This window comes from Gopherus flavomarginatus, chromosome 5, assembly GCF_025201925.1.
Source record: "Gopherus flavomarginatus isolate rGopFla2 chromosome 5, rGopFla2.mat.asm, whole genome shotgun sequence".
Classification (NCBI taxonomy): domain Eukaryota; kingdom Metazoa; phylum Chordata; order Testudines; family Testudinidae; genus Gopherus; species Gopherus flavomarginatus.
The window spans coordinates 146,062,100-146,087,336 of NC_066621.1; the positions used below are offsets into that span (position 1 = coordinate 146,062,100).

At 43.2% G+C, this 25,237-nt stretch overlaps 1 protein-coding gene across 2 annotated transcripts in view; it reads left to right on the forward strand.

Annotated features, from left to right (window-relative positions):
* Nucleotides 1-25,237, forward strand: part of KCNH5 (potassium voltage-gated channel subfamily H member 5) — a 235,041-nt gene that overhangs the window by 197,336 nt on the left and 12,468 nt on the right. Inside the window, exons 10-11 of one of the 2 annotated variants that reach the window (XM_050952536.1) lie at nucleotides 1,742-1,938; nucleotides 3,040-3,116. In XM_050952536.1, coding sequence (XP_050808493.1) covers nucleotides 1,742-1,938; nucleotides 3,040-3,063 — 221 coding nt within the window. In that variant the 3' untranslated portion in view covers nucleotides 3,064-3,116. Of the gene's footprint in view, nucleotides 1-1,741; nucleotides 1,939-3,039; nucleotides 3,117-25,237 lie in introns of those variants that run through there. The other variant, XM_050952535.1, reaches the window with a different exon arrangement.

Sequence of the window (25,237 nt, forward strand, 5' to 3'; positions counted from 1 at the left end):
TCCATTTCAAAAGAACATTTACAAGTATGTTGGCCATACCTCACCTTTTGTTTGGATTGTTCCTGAGGTTTGTCTGAACCACTGCCATTATGTCCATTAACTTCTGTAACAGTGTCCCCTTCTCAGGAGTCTCAGATGAGATCTAAGGGTCCCCTTACTACTTTTCTGTATAGAAGATCAAATGGGCAAACCCTGCCGACTTTTGGGGGCATTTTCCTATAAGCAAATAGGGTAATAATCCGTCAGTGACGTTGTCTCAGACTCCAGTTCTCTTATTTGTTTCTGAGCCTAGATTTTAGAATTCCATTGAACCTCTCCAACAGACCATTTATCTCTGGGGGATATGGGATGGCTTTTAGTTGTTTTGCCTCACACAACTTCCATGAATTTGACCCACATTTAGGTAAAATCTCCTTAGGGAAATCCAATCTGCTAAAAATAGCGAAAATTGCTTTTGCGACAGAATCAGTTTCAGACTAGTGAGGAGTTGTCACCCCAGAATATGATATGTACCTATCCTTTCACTTTGCAACATCCAAATTAAATGAATAGTTTGAGCCACTACCTTCCTAATGGCTTTGGCCAAACCCAGCTCTGGAGGCATGGAGTTTAGACACGCTAGTTGTTAGTGAAATGAGATAACACTGGCTCCATGTCTTAGAAGTGTTAAGTATCTGTACATGTTCAGATGTTTAGTTTTGTCTTAATCTAGATGGTAAAGTCTTCAAGGCAGGAATGAGATCTTAATATATGTTTCTACAGTGCCCATCCCAGTGGGACTCTGATCCTGATTGGGCTTTTGGACAGTATTGTAACATCAATCATTAATAATATTTCATCTAGAAAAATCACTTAGCTAATTGTTAGCAGCACTGGTCAAATAGCAGAAAATCAGATTGTCAGATACAACTAACTATAAGTGCAATGTTCAGTTCACTAAGATTCGTGGGGTCAGTTTGTTTGTTATTTGCAATTTTTCATTGCAATGACCATTGGACATTCTTGAGAATGTTGACAAATTCCCAACATTTCACAAATTTTATAGCAGATGATTATGCAGCTGAAAACATAAAACACAAGCTCATTACACATTATTTACCATTTGCTCTTCTCCCGTTTAAAAATAAAATGTAGTTTAGTTAGGGAGTAAAAACAGATGCCCAATTGCACAACACAATTAGAAAATATTTAATGCAAACAGTCATGGACAACAATTCGCTAGAAAATTATTTGTCAGAACAATTCAGTGAATGCAAATGAACAAGTTCATTCACAGGAATCAGAGTCTATTTGTGAATGATTTGCTAGCCAAAAAGGGAGTTGATTTTTTTAGCAAATGTTATTCTTAATTAGTAGTTTGATCAGCTCTAATCATTAGATACTTCAGTAAGGCCCAGATTCAGCAAAGCACTTAAGCACGTGCATCAATTTAGATGTGCTGAAGGGTAAAATTTTCACACACAAACCCCACAATCCAGTTTTTAAAGGCAGCTTAATAAGTCTCATTTTCAAAAGTGACTTAGGCATGTAGGAGCCTAAGTCTCATTGAAAGAGACCTAGGATCCAAAATTCATTAGGCCTTGAAGTGCTGAACAGAACAAATGCCTAAATACCTTTAAAAATCTAGGCCTAAGTTCAGAATAATTGGGAGCTGAAGAAAATTTGGGGAAGGGACTAATTGGTTTGCTGAAGATCAGCGTATATGTGTGGTTTAATAAATGTGTCCTGCTCTTTTTTTCAGGTAAAGGTGATGTGTTTGGTGATATCTTCTGGAAAGAAACCACTTTGGCCCATGCATGTGCCAATGTCCGAGCACTGACGTACTGTGATTTACATATTATTAAACGTGAAGCCTTGCTGAAAGTTCTGGACTTTTATACAGCTTTTGCAAACTCCTTCTCGAGGAATCTCACACTCACGTGCAATCTGAGGAAACGGGTAAGGCGCTTGGTCTGATTCTCACCATTCCTAGGGGGAAAGTGATTGAGAATCCCCCACAGAGTCTGTGTGGCAAATAGCAAACCCTAAGTTAGTCTTGATGTTTTCAGGTTAGTGCAGATTAACTAGACTTGCAGTAAAAGCTGTGGCTGTTCATTAATGGTCGCTCCGTAAAAGCTACCTGTAGATTTGAAGCTCAAAGTATCTGCCCTATGAAGGTGACCTATGAATTACACTTATTTTCTTTTTCAGGGCTGCCCAGAGGATTCAGGGGCCCTGGGGCAAAGCAGGGGAGCTGCAGCGCTTGTACTCACCCGGAGTGGTCTGGATCTTCTGCGGCATTTTGGCAGCGGGGGTCTGTTCAGCTGCTCTGTGTCTTTTGGCAGCACTGAAGGGCCCCCCGCCACTGAAATGCCACTGAAGACCCGAACTGCTGCCGGGCCAGGGCTCGTGGGGCCCCTGCAGGACCCAGGGCCTGGGACAAATTGCCCCACTTGCCCCCCCCAGGCAGTCCTGTTCTTTTTTCATTCCTTTTACATAATATATAAGGCTGTATTTTATAGTCCAATAGAATCCAAATGATTATTTCTTCCAAGGTGAAGTTCACTCTCCAATCTACTAAAATCCAGATCGGAGGCCGTGCTGATGGGATATGGAGCAGCTAAGAGGAGTTTATTGATGTGGAATAAATAAATTATACTCAGCAAAGGTATTATGTTAATACCTGCTTCTCTTGCTTACTCAGTTTAGAATTTTAATGTGGCAAGGTGAATAAAGCTTGACAGTGATTTTTTTATTCACAGCTCTCTTTTTTTAACCCACCTTCTCATTTTATAATCAATCAGTAAAGCTGTTAGTCATTTCAAAGAACACTCCATCTGAAAATTAATGAGCTATAAAGATGTATCTTGAAAATAAGTTAACAGATCCTTTAATTCACATTGCAACTGCAAAATTTAATCTTTATGGAGATGTTTTTAAAGATTGATGAGGGTCATATACATTTGATTTGCATAGGGAAATCTCATAACACTGATTTATAGCTTATTGAGCATTAACTGAAATCCTTTTACAGTTGAAATGGATCTTTTTTTTCTATAGCTGCACCTAGAGCATCTCAGCTGAAGTTACTGTGATGATGATGTTTTAAAGACAATCCAGCTACAGAGGAAAGGGAGCTCAATGCTTATAGTAAAAGAGGAATTACCCAGCTGGAACAGACTGGTGGTTCATTGAGCCTAGTATCTTCTGGCAACAGTAGCTTGTACAAGATGCTGCACAGGAGGAAGAATTATGGCTCTTTAGTGCTGTCAGCAAAGTACAAGAGGGAGAGGGGGAGGTTAAAATGGGCCTACAGATGCACTCAATCTGAGTTAAGGCTGAAAAAGAAGCACAGCAACAATCCAGTTTAGGTTTAAGATTGTCATCTTACCCTCTTTTAATTCCCACCCTGCTACCCACAATGTGCGATGAATTGCGAGTCCAGAGCTGAAAACTCTGCTCAAAAACCTGGGTGGAACCTGGACGGATATGGGACCATGGAAGAAATGCTTGAAGGCAATTTCATGGGACAAGCTAATACGATTCATGCTGTGTCAAAACATACATGTTGCTTCTTGTGGCTATAAACCTGTCACTTATACTAACTTCCTGAGACTACACCTTTTTCTCTGGAGCCATGCTAGAGCTGTGCATTACCGAAAGCAATGTGAACACTTTGCTGACAAAGCAGTGGACTGCAATTCTGCTATTCACATAGCGGAAATCCTTTCGCTTCCCTCCAAGTAGGGAGAGGGTTTTCTGGCCGTGGGACCCAGTGTGTTTCACGAGGTGAGGTGCAATATAAGGGGTGGCTGCACACATACAGGTGTGCAATGCAGAACTGAGCTCCCTGCGTGCTAACCTCTAGGGACCAGGAGGTGCAGTCTGGAGAGGGCCTGCAGTGTGGCTGCGTGGATCACATACACATGGATCCTCTGTGTTACAGCCACAGTCATTACTATGCAGGGCTGTAGTAGTGGCAGTGGAGTGCCTATGCAGCCACTTGACACCTTGATAGTAATGGTGGGAGAATTCTTTTCACCAGTGGCACTAACTATCCAACAGATAGTCCGATCAAGTGGGCAGAAGCAGTCAATCAGGTCACAAGAGATTGGACTGACAGAGCTGCACAATTGTATTACAGCAATTTGTGCAGTTGTCATTTAACCTAAATGGAAAAAAATCATTTTCTCCTTTAATTGGTTTGAATAGAAATATAGTTAGCACCATTTTTAGTTAAGTCATCGCTTTCAAGAGTCACCAGTATTATAAAAAACATCAACTGCTGGCTCTTCTGTGCTCAAGAAGATGATTGTTTGCTCTCACTGTAGCAAACGCAGAGGTACAGAGAATTGTTCCCCCATATGGTTTATTGCTTTACACACACACACACACACATTTCGAAAGCACTCTTTGCTTCAGCAAGCGTTAAGATGTAGTCCACAGACTGTACAGCAATTGAGGCATTTAAAAGGCTAATAAATTAGTAATAGTACTAAGCATGAAAGGTTAGTTCCACATGACAAGAAAAGAGACAGGCACATTGAGGTGGAGAAATAATGTTTTCTCACTCCCCAGTAATATCCAGAGACCTGGCATGTTGAATGACCTACTTAACGGAGCTGTGCAGTGTGCTATTACCAACTCAAGATTATTATTTTTTTTGTTGGTTAGGTAGTTCATCCATCACAATAAATTTATGGGCCCGTAAAATCAGAGTGGCTGCTAGCTCTTCAACCTGCAGCAATCTCTCCTGCTCAGAATAACGAAGTGACTTTTAACCTGTAATTGAAAGTGTTGCATTATCTTTCTTTGTGTGTTGAAATGCGTGTGCCACATCTAACATCACTAATCCGGACTGCAAGGCAGAAACAGAACTTGGAACTTTTTCCAAGTAGAGAAAATAATTAAACTCGAAATATTCTTGAAATCTGCAATGAGATACCTGTCCATCTGTGAAAACTGAAGGTTAAAGTCCAGCGCTTGGAAGGACCCATCAAACAGTTATTAACTGACTTCTAATGTGGGAGAGAATATTTATAACATCTAATTCATGAAATGCCTTTTGAGAATCTGTTCCCTTTGGATTAGGGCCTTGTTTTACAAGCTTGGCCTGTGGAGCAATCATAGCAATCAGACCCTAGCGTGGGAAGTTAAAAAAAATTGTTAGTAAAGAGTCGAACACATAAAAATGAACATACTATCAGCGTCAAACATTTTACAAGACCTGTTTTTAGTCAGCAATTAGGTTCCTCCAGAAAACAAGTACTCAGTTCAAATATTTTTAAATACATAGGTTTCCAGTTCTTGCTACCACTTCCATCTGTACCAGCTTGTGGCAAAATCCCCAGGTAACGGCCAGACTCTCATATATTATATATTATTTTTTATGGTGTGCATTACAGTATGGGGTATTGACATTGACTTCAGTGAGGCCAATATTTTGCCCATGTTTTTTAAATATAAATGGCTGCGTGCTGTTATTTCCCCCAGTGTCTTATCCAGTGCACAGGATAGATGGTGCTCAGGGACTGAAAAAGGAGTGTGTGACGAATGAAACTGTGTCTATAGGATCTCTGGCATGTTCACTGTTGGAATGTGTGTTAGAGAATGAGGCATAGGAATGCAAAGAGAGAGAGATACATTTAAGGTAGTTGGAATGTCTTGATATGTATATATGAATATATAATGGCTGATGTATAATTCATCTAACACAATTTAAACATGTGAGGTTATTTACCTGCAGATCCTCAGCTCATGACATGTCACGGCCCATCGTTTTTCTCTATACTTGAAATTAGAACAGTTTCTTTTTTAATCATTTCTCTGCTTTTTGCTAGTGTTTTTTTAATGAAGAACAAATCTTAGACCTTTAAAAACACCATTGTTTTCATTTGAGCCAAATACTTGTATCTCTTCAAAGTGAGTTTCTTATTAAGGTCTTTGTTGGCATCCAAATTCTTGTCCATTTTGGAGGCTTTCCTGAAAGCAAACTAAATGGGCATGTGGGTTTAAGGACATATTGAAACTGGGGCACATAGAACTATATAACCTCCAGAGTTCATGCGTAGTTCCTTCTGCTTAAGTGTCCTGGGGATCTCTGACACTTTTGCATGTTTGCTGTGAAAAATCATTCAGCACAGTGACAGTCTACTTTGCATGCAATTGTTCCCACTTTATTCAACACAGTTTTGCCATTTATAATGAGCCTTTGTGTTGTGAGTTTATTGCACTTCTCAAAGTAGATTCTGCACTCGGCTTTTCTGTGGGGATGGTTGATGAAGAATTTAACATGGTGGATGTAGACTTCCTCCCTGTTAAAGGGTTCAAAAGCTCAAACTGTTGGTCTCATTTAATCTAGGACTTTGGGCTAAATGGAATGGAAACTTTTGGGATGAGGCATTAGACCAATACAATTTTATGTTGGATGCCTAATACTAACTTTTTTTTGGTCACTCCTCATATGTGCATCATTTGGGTGTTTCGTAAGAAATATTGTAAGGATGTTGAGGGGCTTTGCCATCCATTTGGGGTTGAGAGGAGATTACCAAGAAGTATATTAAGTATAAACTGCAGTGGTGAACTATAAAAACTTGCCACTTTTCCCTTATTAATACAGTTACCATAGTATTCACTCATACTTCCCTATATTTTAATATAGGATGCTGTAGACTCTACAGTAAGGTTATTTAGGTCAGTTTGTGAGCCCCTCCATTTACATTAGGCAGCAGTTACTCAGATTTAGTCCAATTAAAGTTGCTGTGGTTATTTGCGTTCGCAGTCTGGCCTTTATATAACTCCAGCAATTGGTGAGCTTCCCTATTCCTGAGATAAGCTGCCTCACCCCATTGGTGGATCCTTAGAAATGGTGACTCGCTGCTTGTCCTGTGCTGTTATAGTGATTCATGTTTGAGGTGTCACCAGTGGTGACAAAAACAGAACCCATTTTGATTAAATTATTTTCCACCGTATTATTAATTAAAAGAAGCTGTCCACAAATAATGGAAATAGATTAATCAATAAAGGCTCCTGTGGAATTTGTATCTCTGTCTCCATGAATGAAAATATGCCGCCATGTGTATTCTGGCACTGCATCCTGGTAATCCCGGTGACCAAGCTTGTCACCGTTGAAGTTTTCTTTCTTATATGGCGCGTGATCCTTTGCCCATTTTAAGTCAGTGGAGGAGGATCTGACTGTATGAAGTCAGAACCAATAGCTCAGTTTCAATTTTGGCTTATAGAGCTGGCTGGGCCTTTGACTCTGGGTTCATTTTCAAACTGGCTGGCTTATGCCTAATGAATGTTCATTTGACCCACTTCTTGCTGATATCAATTCAATTCACATACTCAGACAAAAATGTTTTTGTTCCTTTATATGTTTTTGGGCCCTGGGTTACCAAACCAGTCGCTCGCCACTCTGACCCAAGGCAGGGATGCTTTGAAGGCTTCTCGCACTCAGTGTTGTGAAACGTACCTGCCCCTTCATTTACCAAGGGCAAGACAACAACTTCAGTCACAGCCCTTGCTTTGAGATGGCTAATAACTGGCAGTTGGCCTATGACAGCAGCAAACTGCAACCCATTTTCAGACGTGCTAGTGAGTGACTAGGGTGGGGATGGAGCCAATGAGGGGAAGTGGAGCCTGCCTCTTCCCACCCATTTGTTCCAGTGTAAGCGAGTGCTCAGCACATTCTTACTACTGTGTATCGGGCCCTAGGCCCAGAAGCCAGGTGGGCATGAATAGAAAGGGGAGCCCACTCCCTCTTGCATCCTTGCATGAGTGCATAATGCAGGTCACAATGTAGCCTTGCCTTTGGAGTTCACCACACTTGCCTCTCCATCCCCACGTGAAAAAGGAACGATCGTTTTACGCTGTCCGTTCCTCTCCTTGCCCCTTAGCTGTCCTTGTTGTAGCAAAATGTGCTGTCCAGGGAAGTGAGGTCCTGTAGATACAGGTTAGCTACGCTGTAGGATAGAGCAGCCATGCTGGACAAAATCAATATGACTTCATTTTCTTCACATCCTCACAGCCCTCGTGGCATCCTTTATGACCTGAAGAAGCTTTTGTTTATGACAGAAATGTTTATCACCTGTCTTTGTTTTAGGGACAATTCCTTCCAGGTTCTTCTTCTAGAACCTGCCGTTATGTTAGCTCCTGATCCTAGTCACTTCACTTCTGAGAGGTGAAGAGCTACTGCATCTAATGTCTTCTCTGAGAGCCATGCAGTTAATTACAGTGCGGCACTCTGACGTTAGACTGTGATGTTCGCAGTGAAGTGTTGTGTTGGTATCCAATCAGGTGGCATCTCTGTGACCCCATCTCATGACAAAGGGCCCAGTCCTGCAACCCTTAGCCATTCTGAGTACACAATGGGTATGACTACACAGTAACTGAGGGTGTGACGGTAGCATGAGTAGGCAATAACCATGCCAGCCTTAATGTAGCCTGCACAGATAACAGCAGTAATGTAGACATGGTGGCATGGGCTTTTGTATGGACTAGCCACTGGAGTATTTACTCAGTTCCCTGGCCTTCATTTCTTGTTGCTAGCCCATGCCACCTTGCTCTACACGACTATTGTTACCTGTGCTAGCTAGATTAAATCTAGCATGGGTATGTTTGTCTGTGCGACAATCACACCCTCATTTGCCATGTAGACATATCCTTTAGCCACATGAGCAGGCCCATCTGCTGCAGTGTAAAGGTTACTGAATCAGGCTCAGAGTTTCTCAGCAGCTCTGCCCTCAGATCACTTGGCTGATGAGGGATGCCTCACATTTTTGCACCCCTTTGAGGATGCAGGGGTTGGAATTTGAGGTGGCCAAAGCAGGTAAGTGGGTCGTTGGAGGGCTGTGGATGTCTCCACCAGGTACAAGAATAGCATACAGATTCAAAGAGAAAACGGCTCTGGGCCACTGTAGGATGTTGTGGGACTATAAGCTGTGCTCTCTAGACAGAATGGGTGCTGCAAAAGCATTCATTACGATTTTCTTCCCAGTTGTGTTTGTGTCTGTTTTTAGGCCAATCCCTCCCTGCCTAATTACTTTATCTACTTGCATTTGCCTTCTCATGTACTTTGGGATCATTTGTGCAGCATTGGGGCAGTGTAGCACTCCACAGCTCCAAGGGGAGCTCTGGGAGGAAATGGGCCCAAACCAGAACTCCTCCCGGTGCAAAGGGAGCACATCTGCTCCTGCACCTGCTCCAGAGTGCAGCATGTTCCCCACCCCAGGCACTTGGCCAACTCCATGAATTGATGTGGAGACAGGTGGCAGGTTTGTAGTCCTGCCTCCTTCTTCCCCCTTAGATACTCAGATACCAGGGGGATGGACTAAAACCTTAGCTAGCTAGCGGCGCAGGGAGGGAAAGCAGTTGTACTTGCCTTTGCATGAGCTGCACGAGGGAGAGGGGGAATGCTCCTAACGTGTGCTCACCACACTAACACTCATGTAGGGGCCAAGCACAGTCTGCCCTGTAGATTGTATGTTTGAAGTGTAAACTGATCCAGAGGTTAACCAATGTGCTAACGATTTTAATGATATCACGAGGCCACATTAATCTTGTAAGGGACCAGCAGACTCCTTTTCTACTCTGGATGTAATTACTCTGTTAAATACCTACTCTAGAGGTCTGGATCGTGCTTGCTTTTAAGCGAGTGGAAAAACACCCAGTGACTCCACTAAGAGCAGGACTGGTCCAACTAGTAACCCTTTGCCATACCTAGGGTGGCCTGTTAGTTTTTAATAGTCACAAAACTTCTCTTCCAAAATCTAAAACAAAAGAGCCTTTGATTTCATTTGTCAGGATGATGTTTCAGTGGTGATTTTTACTGGAGAATACAAGCCTGTTACCATGCTTTTCCTTCAAGGGTCTTTTAATGTTGCAGTACATTAGTGTACTTATGTGCTTACAGACTGGAAAAAAAACATGGTTTTTTTTGCATGTTTTAGAGTCAGATCATCAGCTGATGTAAATGGAGTTATGCTGGTTGACACCAGTGGTGGATTTAGCTCTCCTCTCTCTTTTTCAACCACGTGGAGAAATGCACTCTGAATGATGTGTAACAAATCCATTATTCAGTAATACGTAAGAGGCCGAGCTCATTCTTAGAAAAACAACAGGTTAAAGTCAATTACAATGATCACTTACACATGACTGAAAATTAATTACTTTAGATTGTAGTTAGTTAAATTTATGAAGTTAGTTATCCTGTGGGAAGATCCAGCTCAAGGGTGATTTTATTAAGATGCACTATTTGTAAATTAATACTTATTTTATTTTGTTAACAATGCTCTCAGAATTAACAGGTGCTTCTTATTTCACCCAAGCATTATGTAGGATATCAAGTAACGTTGATCAAAGATGGCGCTGTACATGACCTGCACGACAACTTAAATAAATAAAGGGCTTTATTTTAAGTTTTTAACCCTTTAAACATTTTTTAAAAATAATGTTATGGTGTTTCTTCTCTCTGCAGAAACTGATGCTTTCATCTCCCTCTTCCGCAGTTGGAAGGGAGTAAAAATATGCTGTGCTGCTGAAAGTGGAGGACTAATATCTCCATCTTAATTTTTTTATTGACCGTAAAATAGCTTGGGTATTGGTATGCTTTGATATTATTGAAAAAAAGAACAGTTCAACTAGCGGCTAACTCCAGCAAAACTCCACTTCCAGCACAGTCCAATAGGTGCGACATTCTGCACCCAAACAATCTTGTATAAACCATCACCTCCATCTTTAAAAGGTCAGACGAACAGATGGTCCTTGCAGATCCAACTCTTTCAGAGCAAAGCTGGAAGCTGCTTCCACAGCTGAAAACATGACTGCCTGCCCCTTTTCTGTTAAATTCAGGAGACTGCTACTCAAGGCTCTCCTCTTACCTCAACTGCAGCAATATGGCATTGAGAGAGTAGGCGGGTCCCACTCAAGTAGCTTTTGCCATTCATGAGTAATGAGCCCTCCCAGTCTTGTGGTGATAAAATCTTTAAACCACAGTGTCATATATTCCACTTATTTATGTATACAGACATGTGGTGTGAATTTGTGTAGGGATGTAGATAGAATAGTAACTCTTAATCTGTGGAAACTCACACTTTGGGAGAATGGAAAATATAATGATCTGGATTATTTTTGTTTGGGCCTCACTTATTGGGCTGGGACAGAACCCCTGGGAGCAGATTTTTGAAAAAATAATCTTGATCGCCACTTTAATCTCTCCCTCACTGGCAAATCATTCTGCTGGTATTTTGTTGACTCTGGTTCTCTAGGTGGTGTTTCTTACTTTCCCACCGCATGGGTCTTCACTTAGTAGCTAGGAGTAGGTGGAGATTTGGTGGGGAGGGGCAGTCAGGGAACAGGGGCGGTTGGATAGTCATGGGAGTCCTGGGGGGCCTGTCAGGGGGAAGGGGTGTGGATAGGGGTCAGGGCAGTCAGGGGACAGGGAGCAGTGGGGGTGGATAGAGGTCAGGGCAGACAGGGAGCAGGGGGCATTGGATAGATGTGGGAGTCCCGGGGGGACTGTCAGCGGGTGGGGGTGTGGATAGGGGTCGGGGCAGTCAGGGGACAGGAAGCAGGGGGGATTGGATAGATGTGGGAGTCCTGGACGGACTGTCAGGGGCGAGGGTGTGGATAGGGATTGGTACAGTCGGGACAGGGAGAATGGGGTGTTGGATAGTGCGTGGGGTCCTGAGGGGAGGTTAGGGGCATGGGGTCCTGGGAGAGGGTGATTGGGGTCAAGGAGCAGGGGGGGTTGGATGGGTCAGGGGATCTGAGGGAGGCAGTCAAGGGGCAGGAAGTGGGAGGAGGCAGGTAGGGGGTGGGGGGCCAGGCTACCCGGCTCTCCATACAGTTGCACAACCCCAGTGTGGCCCTCAGGTCAAAAAGTTTGCCCACCCTTGAATTAGAGAGAGAAATCATATCTCTCCTCAGCCGCCTTTTGGTCAGGCTAAACAAGCCAAACTCTTTGAGTCTTGTCTCATAAGGTAGGTTTTCCATTCCTCTGATCATCCTAGTAGCCCTGCTCTTTCACCTGTTCCAGCTTGAATTCCTCTTTCTTACACACGGGAGACCAGAATTGCACACAGTATTCCAGGTGAGGTCTCACCAGTGCCTTGTATAAAGGTACTAACACTTCCCTATCTCTAGTGGAAATACTGTGTCTCATGCGTCCTAAGATTGCATAGCCTTTTTCACAGCCGCATCATATTGGCGGCTCATAGTCATTCTATGATCAACCAATACAGCAGATCTTTCACTTCCTTTATCACTTCTAACTGACAAATTCCCAGCTTATAACACAAATTCTTGTTGTTAGTCCCTTAGTGTATGCACCTTGCACTTCGTGCTTTTAAATTTCATCCCTTTTCTCTTACTCCAGTGTTCAAAGTCATCCAGATCTTCTTGTATGGTATTCCAGTCCTCTTCCGTATTGGCAGTACCTCCTAACTTTGTGTCATCTGCATAAAAACATAAGCACATAAGAATGGCCATACTGGGTCAGACCAAAGGTCCATCTAGCCCAGTATCCTGTCTTTCAGCAGTCGCCAATGCAAGGAGCCCCAGAGGGAATGAACAGAACAGGTAATCATCTAGTGATGCATCCTCTGTTGCCCAGTCCCAGCTCCTGGCTAATAGCCATTGATGGACCTATCTTCCATGAACTTATCTAGGTTTTTTTTTTAACTCTGTTATAGTCTTGGCCTTCACAACATCCTCTGGCAACGAGTTCCACAGGTTGATTGTGCATTGTGTGAAAAAATACTTCCTTTTGTTTGTTTTAAACCTGCTGCCTATTAATTTGATTTGGTGAACCCTAGTTCTTGTATTATAAGAAGGAGTAAATAACACTTGCTTATTTACTTTCTCACACCAGTCATGATTTTATAGACCTCTGTCATATCCCCCCTTAGTTGTCTCTTTTCCAAGCAGAAAAATCCCAGTTTTATTAATCTGTCCTCAGATGACAGCCGTTCCATACCCCTAATCATTTTTGTTGCCCTTTTCTGAACCTTTTCCACTTCCAATATATCTTTTTTGAGATGAGGGAACCAAATCTGCATGCAGTATTCAAGATGTGGGCATACCATGAATTTATATAGAGTTTATATGATATTTTCTGTCTTCTTATCTATCCCTTTCTTAATCATTCCCAACATTCTGTTCACTTTTTTGATTGCCACTGCACATTGAGTGGATGTTTTCCAATTTTGAGAGATCCTTTTGTAGCTCTTCACAGTCTGTTTTGGACTTAACTATCTTGAATTGTTTTGTTATTATTGTGGGTGTGCTTCAAGGCAATGGAGCGCTTGTCCTACAGCGCTTGGTCCTGCAGCGCATATTACCCGACATGGAGAGAATTTTGATCCTTGATCAACCCAACTTTCACCGAGGCTGTAGCACATGTGACCAAGTACTCGTTCTGACCACTTTTGTTGAAAATGCCTTCCAGAGAAACTTGAAAACAAGCCCTGTTTTCATCGATAAAACAGCGACTTACAATATGGTACTGCTACCTTGGGTCACAGGCGTAGTTGAACTATTCCTCCGTAATAGACAGTTCAGAGTCCATATGGGGGAGATGATGAGTGCTTGGAGACAACAGATCAGTGGATTACCCCAGGGCTCAGTGCTTTCTCCAACCTTGTTCAACCTTTATATTAATGACCTGCCAACAACGAAGTCATGAAAGTTCATTTACGCAGATGACATCTGTTGCAGTACCCAGGCCTGGACGTTTCACAAGCTTGATGCCACCTTAAACTGGAACATGATAAAGTTACCTGACTACTGTAAGACTTGGCACCTCCAGCCAAGCGTCATAAAAACAGTCTCCAGTTTGTTCCATCTTTATCATGCCAGCACAACCCGAGAACTGCATGTTTATCTGAATGGTCAGAAGGTGAAGCATGAAGTGGAACCAATTTATCTAGGTGTGACCTTAGACCGCACACTGAGTTACCATGCCCACTTGAAGAAGACAACAGCTAAAGTTAAGACAGGCAACAATCTTCTTGGCAAGCTGGCAGGTTCGTCATGGGGTGCTCGTGCTCCAACTTTGTGGATGTCAGCTCTTGCCACCTCGTATTCGGTGGCGGAGTCCTGCACACCAGTCTGGAGTCGATCATCACACACCGAACTGGTGAATACATGGTTATATGCTTCCATGTGTATCATTTCCAGCACCCTGCATCCGACTCCACTTCCCTGGCTTCCAGTACTGAGAAATATTGCTCCTCCTCATATCTAATGAGAGGTTCCCACTGGCACGTTACTGGAGAAAGTACTCGCCAAGCCAAGCCTGCCAGTGCACAATGACCTTTTTAAACGACCAGCTGCACATTTGCTGTCACATCGCCCATTATGGTCTCATCCACCATGCCAGGATGTTAGGGCAGAAACACTCTGGCGAGAGGAATGGATATCGGTTATAATCCCCAACCAGTCCCTCGTCCCTGACCCCACAATTTGCCCCGCCTGGTTTTGACCTTCCCCGTCACCCATTGTCCCTGTTGAACAGGTTCCAGACCGGGCAAGGTCTTTGTGCAGCCAGTCAGTATCTCTGGAGCCTTTGTGACAGCCCTTTGTGCAGCTGCGGCACTACAGAGCCGATGATGCACATTGTCGATGAATGCCTGCTGACTAGGTTCAGCAGTGGCCTAGAACTGCATCATGCCACTGAAGATGCCATCACTTGACTAGGGCTAGACGTCTGTGCACACGCTAAACAAATAGTTTTGTATCGTCTGCAAATTTTATCACCTCACTGTTTACCCCTTTTTCCAAAAATTTGCAAATGTTGTTAGTATGCTTCCACTTTTTCTGCCAAGGTCATTAATAAAAATGTTACATAAGATTGGTCCCAAGACCAGTCCCTGAGGAACTCCACTAGTAACCTCCCTTCATCCTAAGAGTTCATCTCTTATCCTGACCTGTTCTCCCCTTTAACCAGTTCCTTACCCACCTTTCAGTTCTCATATTAATCCCCGTCTTCTCCAATTTAATTTATAATTTCCCATGTGGAACTGTATCAAATGCCTTACTGGTATATTAGACCTACAGCATTTCCTTTGTCTAAAAAAATCAGTTGTTTTCTCAAAGAATGATATCAGGTGGGTCTGGCATGTTCTATCTTTTGTAAAACCATGTTGTATTTTATCCCAATTACCGTTCACCTCTATTTCCTAACTACTTTCTCTTTCAAAATTTGTTCTAAAGCCTTGCATACAATTGAGGTCAAACATACAGGCCTCTAGTTACGTAGATCACTTTTTTTCTGTTTCTTAAAAATAGGTACTATATTATCAGTTTTTCAGACATAAGATACAACCCGAGTTTACAGATTCATGAAAAATCCTTGATATTGGGCTTGCAATTTCATATGTCAATTCCTTTAATATTCTTGGATGGAGATTGCCTGGGCCCCCCAGTTTAGTCCCATTAAGCTGTTTGAGTTTGACTTCCACCTTGGATGTGGTAATTTCTATTTCCATATCCTCATTTCTCTTAGCCACCCTGCCATTACCCCTAAACTCCTAATTACGCTTATTAAAAACCAAGGCAAAGTATTTCATTTAGGGGTTGGGCCATGCCTAGATTAATTTTAATGTCCACCCCATCCTCAGTGTTTGGCTGTCCCACTTCTAGTTTTCTTTTTATTTATGTGGCTATAGAACCTTTTACTATTGGTTTTAATTTCCTTTGCAAGGTCAAACTCAGCTTGGCTTTTGGCAGTTCTCACTTTTTCCCTATGTTTCTGACCTCTAGCAGGTAGCTGTGATATCTGAGTGCCTAGCTGTATATTCCAGATTTCTTTGTGTGTTTGGGTTGTAGCTGGATTTGTGGAGATAAGTGTGGTGATCTGTCGGGTTTTTGTATATAGTCATTTGTAGGATTCCATTGTTGAAGCTTATTGCGGTATCCAGGAGGTTGATGCTGGTGTGGGAGTGCTCTAGAGAGAGTTTCATGGATGGGTAGTGATGGTTAAAGTTGTGGTGGAAATCTCTGAGGGAATATAACTTTCAGGAACTAGTTATTTGTGAGGAAAAATCATAGTACAGTAAAAACGATCCATACAAGAGTCCCTGATGTCCTCAACAGTTTCATTAATCAAACTGTTAGAGCACCTTTGAACTTTAGGGACTTTAAGAGGTCAAAATGAGATTAAAATTACATTATTATGCTAGCTCTGCAGCTGATCTTCTAGATGCAGAATACGTTCTTGATTAGTGTTTTCATATTTAACTCTATTCCTATCACAATTCTTTTCTGAATATTATCCATGCTGATTTTCTAAATTGAATCATCAAACAGCTGCATTTATTTTAATTGTAACAACAGAACAGATTATCCAGACTCTCCAGTTACAGTTCTGCTAATTATTTGTATCATAACGCCGGAAGCAGTGGACCACAGCATCCCCGTCTTACATTTGTGGAGTGCTTTTTTGTGCCAACTAATCTGAAGGAGTTCTACAAAAGATGTAAACCAATTTATGAAAGTTCTCATCAGTGCCAGACTAATTCAACTGAGTCTTCAGTTTTGATTTAAGGAGGACCAGAGTGCCAGCATCCTAAACATCTGTGGACAAGGCGTTCCACAGACATTGTGGTTAATGGCTGGAGAATTGGCTGCTAAATATAGGAAGTTTAGGAACTGTGGTTAACTTGATGTGCATTGGATGACCTTTTCTGGACTTTGATGTATAATGAATGATCAGAATTGAGAGATAGAGGGAGAGCATGAGCGTGTGTGTTTTAACCTCAATCCTGAAGGGCCTTAGAGGTTATTAAGAGCACTTTGAAACTAATGCAGAGTCTGTATGACAACTAAGGTAATTGAGCCAGAGGTAGAGTTCTGTGATTGTTCCATCTGGTGCTACTCAGCAGCAGTAGTGCTCAGTCTGTGCCAGCTGTTGTTTTGTTAATTGTGCGTTCAGAGAGAACAGCGTAAAGGGCACTAATAGAGTCTAACCAGGGCATAACATAGCAATGAACGTGGAAGTACAGAATTATCGATTTCAGAGACGGGAAAGATCTGTGAGCCCATTCCCCTGGCAGTGCAGGACTTCCACACAGGCACCAGACACACAGCATACTACTCAACCGGCCCACCTTCTGTGTACATGAGGAAGCCGTTTCTGATCACACTTACAGCCGGGGTTCCCAGGGTGTACATACCGGAGGATTATAAACCGATTTGTTCTAGTCTGGAGCAATGAGATAAACAGAGGCAGCAGGCTCAGCCCCCGAGAAGCATCCTGTGTTACTTGGTAAACATGCTGATAGGAACGCACAGCAACTCTCTTTGAGCTTTGGGGGGATTCACGTCCAGAGCTCCTCAAAGAGAAGGTCAGCATAATGCCGGTGGAAGGAAGAGTAAAAAATGGGAAAATCATCCAGAACCAGAGGGGAGTTTGTAGGATCCCTCCCCCCCACCCACTACCCAACTTCTGATTAGCTAATGGCTAGTACACACAAGAGACTCACAACTAGAGCTCCCTTCGCTCTACTGTATAGCCAGATCTCTAATATCCTCTCCTAGAGAGGCTCAGCCTATTGGCACATAACTCAAAAAGCACAGGGATTGACTTGACAAGTGCAGAGATAACTGGGAGGAATATGACACTTCACCACCCCATCCTCCCAGTTAGCCTTCCAGGCTGTGTCAAATGTGCAAGCTCCTTGGGGATACCAAGATTAACACAAAGAAGGGGCTTCCTTGCAGAGTCACCGTTTACAGGGTTCCTTGGAGCTAGGTTCTCAAGGTGCAGGTGCGATGCAGGTGTACACCAAATAACAGAACACAGAACAATTGGGTCCAACCATAGCTTTGGGTGCCCTCACCACACCCAGGATTTTTGGCGCTTCGGCAGGCAGCAGGCTTTATACTATAGCAGCACCTCTGCTCAGCATGGCTGCCATCTCACTAATATCTTTCAGCGCTGCTTTCTTCCCCTTATGAGGCAAAGCATGGGGGCTCCCTTTTCAAGGGAACACCCCTCACCATGGGCGGGGCCTACCTTGTGATTAAACTGCCCACATCCATTGTGTTTTCTTCCCTTTGTCGCAGACAGCATTCTAATTGATCAATGACTTTCCCTCTTGGCTCTAGAGAGTCTCTCCTGGCTATTGGCCACTCTGTCTAAAAGAAAGGTGGCAGCTGCGGTGCTCGTGTTCCTTCCTCTCTCCATCCCTAAGGGAAAAGGCTCCCCACTAATTGATGCTGATTGAGATATAAAGTATTTGTACAAAAAATCAGTCAAATAGATGTCTTGCTCCACTAAAAGGTTTTCCGTTAGATTAAATTTTAGGTTTATGGCTTACGGACAAACTGCCTTTCCAGTGAGGTCATTGTGCCAGGGGCAATCACTGACATTTCCACAAAACTTTATTCCCTTGAATTTTTAAAGTAAAACACGGTAAGAGACAGCCCTGCACACAGCACACATGACTAGAGTGTGGCCCAGCCATAAGAGCGAGGCCTTGTCTTTATTCTATAGGGATGCAGCCACATGTCCCATCATAGAATGTTTCATCTTGATCTAGGCAGTCATCGGCAGTTGTCTGTTCACATCAAGAAAGCTCATTGCGTGCTGGAAGCTGTACTCTCCGCAGCAGGCTCCACCATATTAATGTGGAAGGTGGCTCAAATCTGTTTCCAAGAGCGGCATCCCTTCCTAACAAGCTGCAAGCGCATCTTTCAGTCAGGCAACATTTAGAACCCCTGGTGCAAAGATTTCACTGTGAGCGTCCTAGGGATACCTCTTAAACACTTGAAGTTATTTCAAAGACCCTTCAAATGTTTGAAAATGAGTTGGATTTTAAAAGTTTAAATAAAATGTAATACAACAACAAAAAGAGACAGAGAGAGAGAGAAGGGGAAAAAATAGCTCCTGGCCCAACTGTTTGTCAGACAGAGGGACTGCCTCTATGTAATGTGTGGATACGGTGCACATTACTGCAGTGTCTTCATTTCAAGGTACAGAAATTTAAAAAAAGCAAGAAGTCAACTCCCTAGTGGACTTTATTTGTGCTGTGGGGGAGGAATAGCTCAGTGGTTTGAGCATTAGCCTGCTAAACCCACAGTTGTGAGCTCAGTCTCTGAGGGGGCCATTTGCCATCTGTGGCAAAAATCTGTCTGGAGATTGGTCCTGCTTTGATCAGGGGGTTGGACTAGATGACCTGCAGTCCCTTCCAACCCTGATATTCTATGATCACTGGATCTAGCAGCTTAGACATGGCTTGATTTTTATTTTAATTCCCCTGCTCCTTCTTGGAGTTGTTTGATTTCCATTACTGCAGGAAGGTTTGTGGGAAAAGGTGGATTTCACAATAGGTTCTGAAGCCAGTTAGGTTTGGGCTCTTTTAGGTCTCATTCAGAAAGTTCTGCAGACCAGGATCCAGCACTGAAAGTCACTTGTCTTCTAGCCCCTGAAGGTTTGACCGTGGGCCGTGTTGGCTACATTTTCACTGATGTGTGCGGCTGTCTCTGTGGGTAACAAGTAAAAAGCAGTCTCTGAGATAGGCCAGTCTCAGCCCATCTTAAAGATCAGGACCTTGAAATGGATTCAGAGGCAACTGAGTGCCAGTGAAAACACTCAGCCCTACTGTGATATATTTTCAGCAGCCTGTCCCAGGCAGGGTGGGCTGCCAGATTTTGCATAAGCTAGAATTTCCACCTGGAATCTTTCTTCCTCCCATAACTAATTATTTGACCTTCATCTGGTCAAAGGTTGACAATGACACAGCAAAGCAGGCACGACTGCTCCATTTGTATAGATCTAAAATCACCTTATTAGAAAAATACACTGGATTTTGGTGCACCAGCTCATAGCAAAGGCAGATTTGATACAAAGAGACTGGCCTGGGTCACATTTCAAACAAATGAACCTGTGATTCTGAAGTTTTGCACTTTAAAATAAGTTATTTATTTATGACTGTTCATTTCCAAACAAAAGTGGTTATGTTCTAATGTGCATGCAGCCAGAAATGCATAATGTTTACCCAAATGACTGGAGTAAATGCATTATGGAAACCTTGGAAAGGAAAAAGTGAAAAAAAATAAAAAGTGAATAAACAACATCACTTTCAGCAGCTTCTGTATAAAGCCAGAGTTCCTTATAGATGAGTTAATAGAACATTCTAGATATCAGTAGATGGATATCCTGCCACTATAACATTTAAGGAAAAGCATGTTAGAGATTCAAATGGATGTATATTGCCATCCTATCTAAAGTAAGAGAGTAGCTCATTTTTGACAACTTAGATTTTTCTGCTCAAATGCTTGTTTGAAAACTGAGTCTCTCCCCTTTAGAAATCAGTGCATTTACTGAGATCCTTTTGCACATGTTGCTTCCAAATAGAAACTAAGAGTGAAATCCTCCTGCCCCTCTTGCTGAAGGCATAAAAACGCAAAGCACCCAACAGAGACTTTGCAGTCCCCTGTGCACCACAGAACTGAGCTCCTTGCTGGTTCTGGTTCCTGTTTCACATATAATATGGAAGTGGTCATGGGCAGTCAGGGAATGATGGGGTATGGCTAATAGCCCTGTGAACAGAACGTATCCAGTGACACATTTGGTATAGTGGGGACCCATCTACCTCCATTCCCTTCTTTTGACTTGGGAGGAGGAGTCCATAACAGTCATCCCCATGTTGTCAACCTGCTCAAAGCCTGTTTATTTGGGCTGTGTGTGGGACGAGTGAGGGGCATGAATTTCACCCTAGCTGACAGCTATGAATGACATATACAATAGAGAAGCAGAGAAATCATATTAAATTGATCACATTTATTCTTTCAGAGAGTAGGGCAGTGCCCCAGTAGCAGAACCACAACTGCTGCATACATTGAAAATTCTAGTCCCACTCCAGGCATAGAAATATAGCACAAAATACATCAGGGGCTGAAATGATAAACTGCTTAACTAACATGAACAATGGACACGTTCTCTGGGATGAGTATTGGGGCCCTGTACGCTGGTGAAATCAAGCCGTTCAGCTAATTAAAATGCTTTAAATTTGAGTTTTCTTTCCATTTATGTGGGTTTGTTTGTTTTCATTTTCTTTTTGCCAGCCTTTAAAGTGCACACAGTGCACAAGAATCTCAATTGGTATAGATGAGCATAGCTCCAAAAATGTCAGTGGAGCTACACCACCTTACACTAGTTGAGGATCTGGTCCAGTGCACATGTGTGTGAGTTTGCTCTTGGTAGTAACAATCATGTTCGTCTTGGGGACAACAGCAGGTTACGGGCACCTAATAATATGGTCATGCACATTAGAGATTACATTAGATATGCATTAAATGTACGGTGATTGGGGCAAGAAGCTTAATGAGCTAGTGATATCTTTCAAGATTAGCTATTTTCACAATCAAGATGTCTTTTTCCTCAGTTAAAAAAATGTTTTACACAACTATTAAGTGAAAAATCTGGATGGGGACGGGGAGTAGAAAGCTTGTTTGGCTGATACCTGAATTCAGGCTCTGAATCAGTTTGTTGAGGTAGTGCAGAGAATCCTCTTTCAAAATCCCTGACTGATTAGTCTTGCTCACATGCTCTGACTCCAACTGATCACCAGATTTGGGGTCAGGAAGGAATTTTCCCCCGGGTCAGTTTGGCAGGGACCTTGAAGTGGGTTGGCCTCCCTATGCAGCCTGGAACAGGAGACACCTGCTGGGATTGCCTGGGCAGATCTCATCTAAACAATTCTCTGCCATTGCCAGGGCCCCAGTTATTGGTGGCATCTTAATCTATCCTGTTCTCTCCTGGTATCACACAGTTGAATCTTGCTAGGAATGGAGTGCTTTGGTCTAGCTAAAGTCTTTGGGCTTATTATATAGGGATAGCTGGGTGAGAATTGATGGCTGATGTTATGAAGGAGGTCAAGGAGATGATAGAATGCTCCCTTCTGACCGTAAACTGTATGAACCTTTTTGAGTTACAAGGAAACTGTACTGTAATGTTCTGAACATTCACATGGTGAGAAGCATTTCTCACGATGTATAAAAAGTGAGACATGTTTAAAAATAATTTGAAATACAGTTGGTCTCTCTGACAGCAAGGGTGGGGAGATGTCTGGCTTGGCAGTGTGAGGACCTATTGTCAGAGATGTTAAAAATGCTCCCCAGCTTTATCAATTAAATGCAGAGAGGGGCCCTCAGCTTTGGGCTGTCTGAAATCTTGATCCCAGTTTTCCAGCTTGAGCCAAACTGTAGTGAATATAAGAGATCTTATAGCCAACCTTTACACAATAAGGGTTTTTTTAAGGGAACATGGGTAGGGCACCGTCTTGACACTTTGGAGACCTGGGTTCTATTCCTAGCTCTGTCATTGACCTGCTGAGTGACCTTGGGTAAGTCATGTGACTTCTGCGTGCCTCGGTTTACCCTCTGTAAAGCTTTGTAAAGTGCTTTGTGACCTAGGGAATGAAGAGTGCTAGATTGGTTCCTGGTATTATTATTATCGGGTTTTAATTTATGGTTAAATCAATTTAGTTTGCAGATTCTTTGGCATCTCCCTTGGCGCTGTCACAGAGGTGCCATTTTTCAGCCAGATGGCTGCCATGCAGGAAGCTTAGCTAAGGCATGTCATCTGCAGTTTCAGAACGACAGTTCCCAATTTGTACTGAGCGAGAGGACTGTGTCACTGTATGGATATGAAGGATGCTGCACTGAGCAAACTGGAGACCGCTTTCTTTGAAAGGGTTTTTTATCCTCAGTGATCGATTTTCCAAGTCACGGCCTGGATCACCTCTGAACCGCAGCAAAATCCTAATCAATTAATACTGCTGTGTGTTGCAGCCACCAGCAAAGCCTCATCCAACTGGTGCCAATAATGGGTATTGATCCAGTGGCAAGTGGCAGTTTGTTAGTGCCCTACGTGCCTGATTTGTTTGTTTTGATGCTGTTCAGTGAATGCCTCCTCCTGCTGCTGTGCTGGGAAAGAAAGCCCCAGGCTAATTATTAAGCCTTGTGATTCCCAAGGCTCTAATGCTGATGGGGTGCTGATAATGGAACGGCAATCTCTCAAGTGCATCAGGGTCTGCACATGCTCCGGCTCAGCTTATTGAGTGGTTGTGTCAGTTAGTTCAGTCAAAAATTGCTTCACAAAGCCATACAGCCCATTTCTTAATTGTGAGCAAGGGCCCGTATGTGCTGTGTTTCTTCTTGGTTATACAGTCCTAGGGTGAAATCTCGGCCCCACTTAAGTCAATGGCAAAACTCCCATGGATTTAAGTGCGGCCAGGATGTCACCCTAGAGGTTCAAAATCCCATCATGTTCTACAGGAGCAGCATGACTCTGTTTCTTACAGGAAGTCAGTGTTATTCAGTGGAATTCTCCCCACAAAGCAGGAAATAGGCTCAAGAAGGGAGGACAGCAAGACTACTAAATGGATGAATAACCTGTGGACTAGGTTTTCCATAGCTCTTACTTGGCCACTCAAGAGAATAAAGGGGAGTGAAGCCCCCCTGCCCTTTACTCTCAATTGCAGCTCCAACTCTGGATGTGGGGATAAGGGGCGAGCAAAGTCTGACCCCCTGATACTCCCTATTGTGAGCAAGTGGGCAGGGAGGGAGAGAGAAGGGTGGAGAGTGGGAGGAGCTTTGGGTCTGCCTCTCCCTCTTCCCACCATCCAGGCACACAGAAAGGGCTTGCTACACAGGGATGTTATTTCGGAATAGGTCAAGATGTGCATTCAAAGAACTATAACTATTCCAGGATAAGAGGGTCCACATAGGGAGTTGTTCTGGAATAGCTAAGCGGAATAGTTATTTTGGAATATCTATTTCAGTCAATGTAGATAAGCCCTAAGTTGCATCCTGAAAAGAGAAGGAGTGACTAACTGTCCCACATCAGAGCAAGGTGGCCTCAGGGGAGGAATTGTGCCTTTCTGAGTCTCAGTTCCATAGGTGTTGACTCTGGGGAAAAAATGGTGGGTGCACCCACTGGCAGCCCCCTATCAGCACCTCCCCAACTTCCCAGCGCCTTCCACCCACTGACAGCCCTGCCAATTGGCTCCTACCCCTCCCTCCCGGCACCTCCTGCCTGCTCTGTATCAGCTCTTCCATGGTGTGCGAGAGGCGCTAGGGGGGATGGAGTGGAAGAGGCAGGGCGGGAGCATGGCAGTGGTGGGAAAAGGCAGAATGAGGGTGTGGCCTTGGGGGAAGAGGAGGGGTGGGGTCTGGGCCTGGATCTAGCCCTGTGTGAGGTTTGAAGCATTTCAGGTGTGAGCGGGTACATCTTACAGGGCATCATCATTCTGTGCTTGGCTGTTATATTAGTGTTTAAAATAACAGTAACTGTATGTTGAGTTTCCATCTTGTCTATCTGAGGTGCAAGAAGCACTTCTTCAACATGCTTTCGGAACTAGAAACCCAGAGTACAGCAGGCATCAAATACAACCATTAAAATTTTAAAAACCTGCCTTATTTCCCCTCGGGAGAAGGGGAGAAATCCACATTGTCAGATGTGAGTCGCATTACTTAGGCACAGATAGCATGGCAATGGGTATGGCATAAAAACCAGATAGAGCAGAATGGCCAGTGATTGAAAACATGTTTTGCACGCATCCACAGTTGCATTTCTCTGCAAAGTGAAATGAGCAACAATGAAAACAAATGAGTTTTCCTTATAGGGTGCAAATAGCAAAGGGTGTTACTTAAAGTGAGGTTGGTTTGATGTCTAAATATATGCAATGTGAGACTTTTCTATCCGCACAAAATGTGCTTGCAGTAGTTCAAGGAACTTAACATTACTCAAAACTGTGTGTGTGGCAGGGGGTTTGTTCCCTAATTTAAAAGTCTAGCATACCTCTAATTAAACCTGTTCTGGTACCGCTTTTAGGATCCAGTGTCCATCTCTCAAGATAAGGGCCCAATTCAGCCTTACCCTGCACCTTGTGCAGACATTTACACCAGTGCAATGTGGATGTTAAATGAGGCTGTTCAGATTTGGTAGCATTTCACATCCAGTTTGCAGTGTCCAAGTCAGTGGTTCTCAACCTTTTTGGGCTCAGGACCCATTTGGAAACCTTGATAGCCTGTTGCAGCCCAGTTAATAGCCTTAGTGCAAAAAACACCCAGTTACTAAATATTTCTTACCCCCCATGTATAATATATACATTAACATAATAAGTAGTGAGTATTTAATAGGTGCACCGTGTGTACCATAGCGGTTGCTCCTGCCACTCCTGTCCTGTGGGGCTGGCAGGGCTCAGTTCCCCACTCTAGGCATTGTGACCTCCGGGGGTGCAGCACCCCT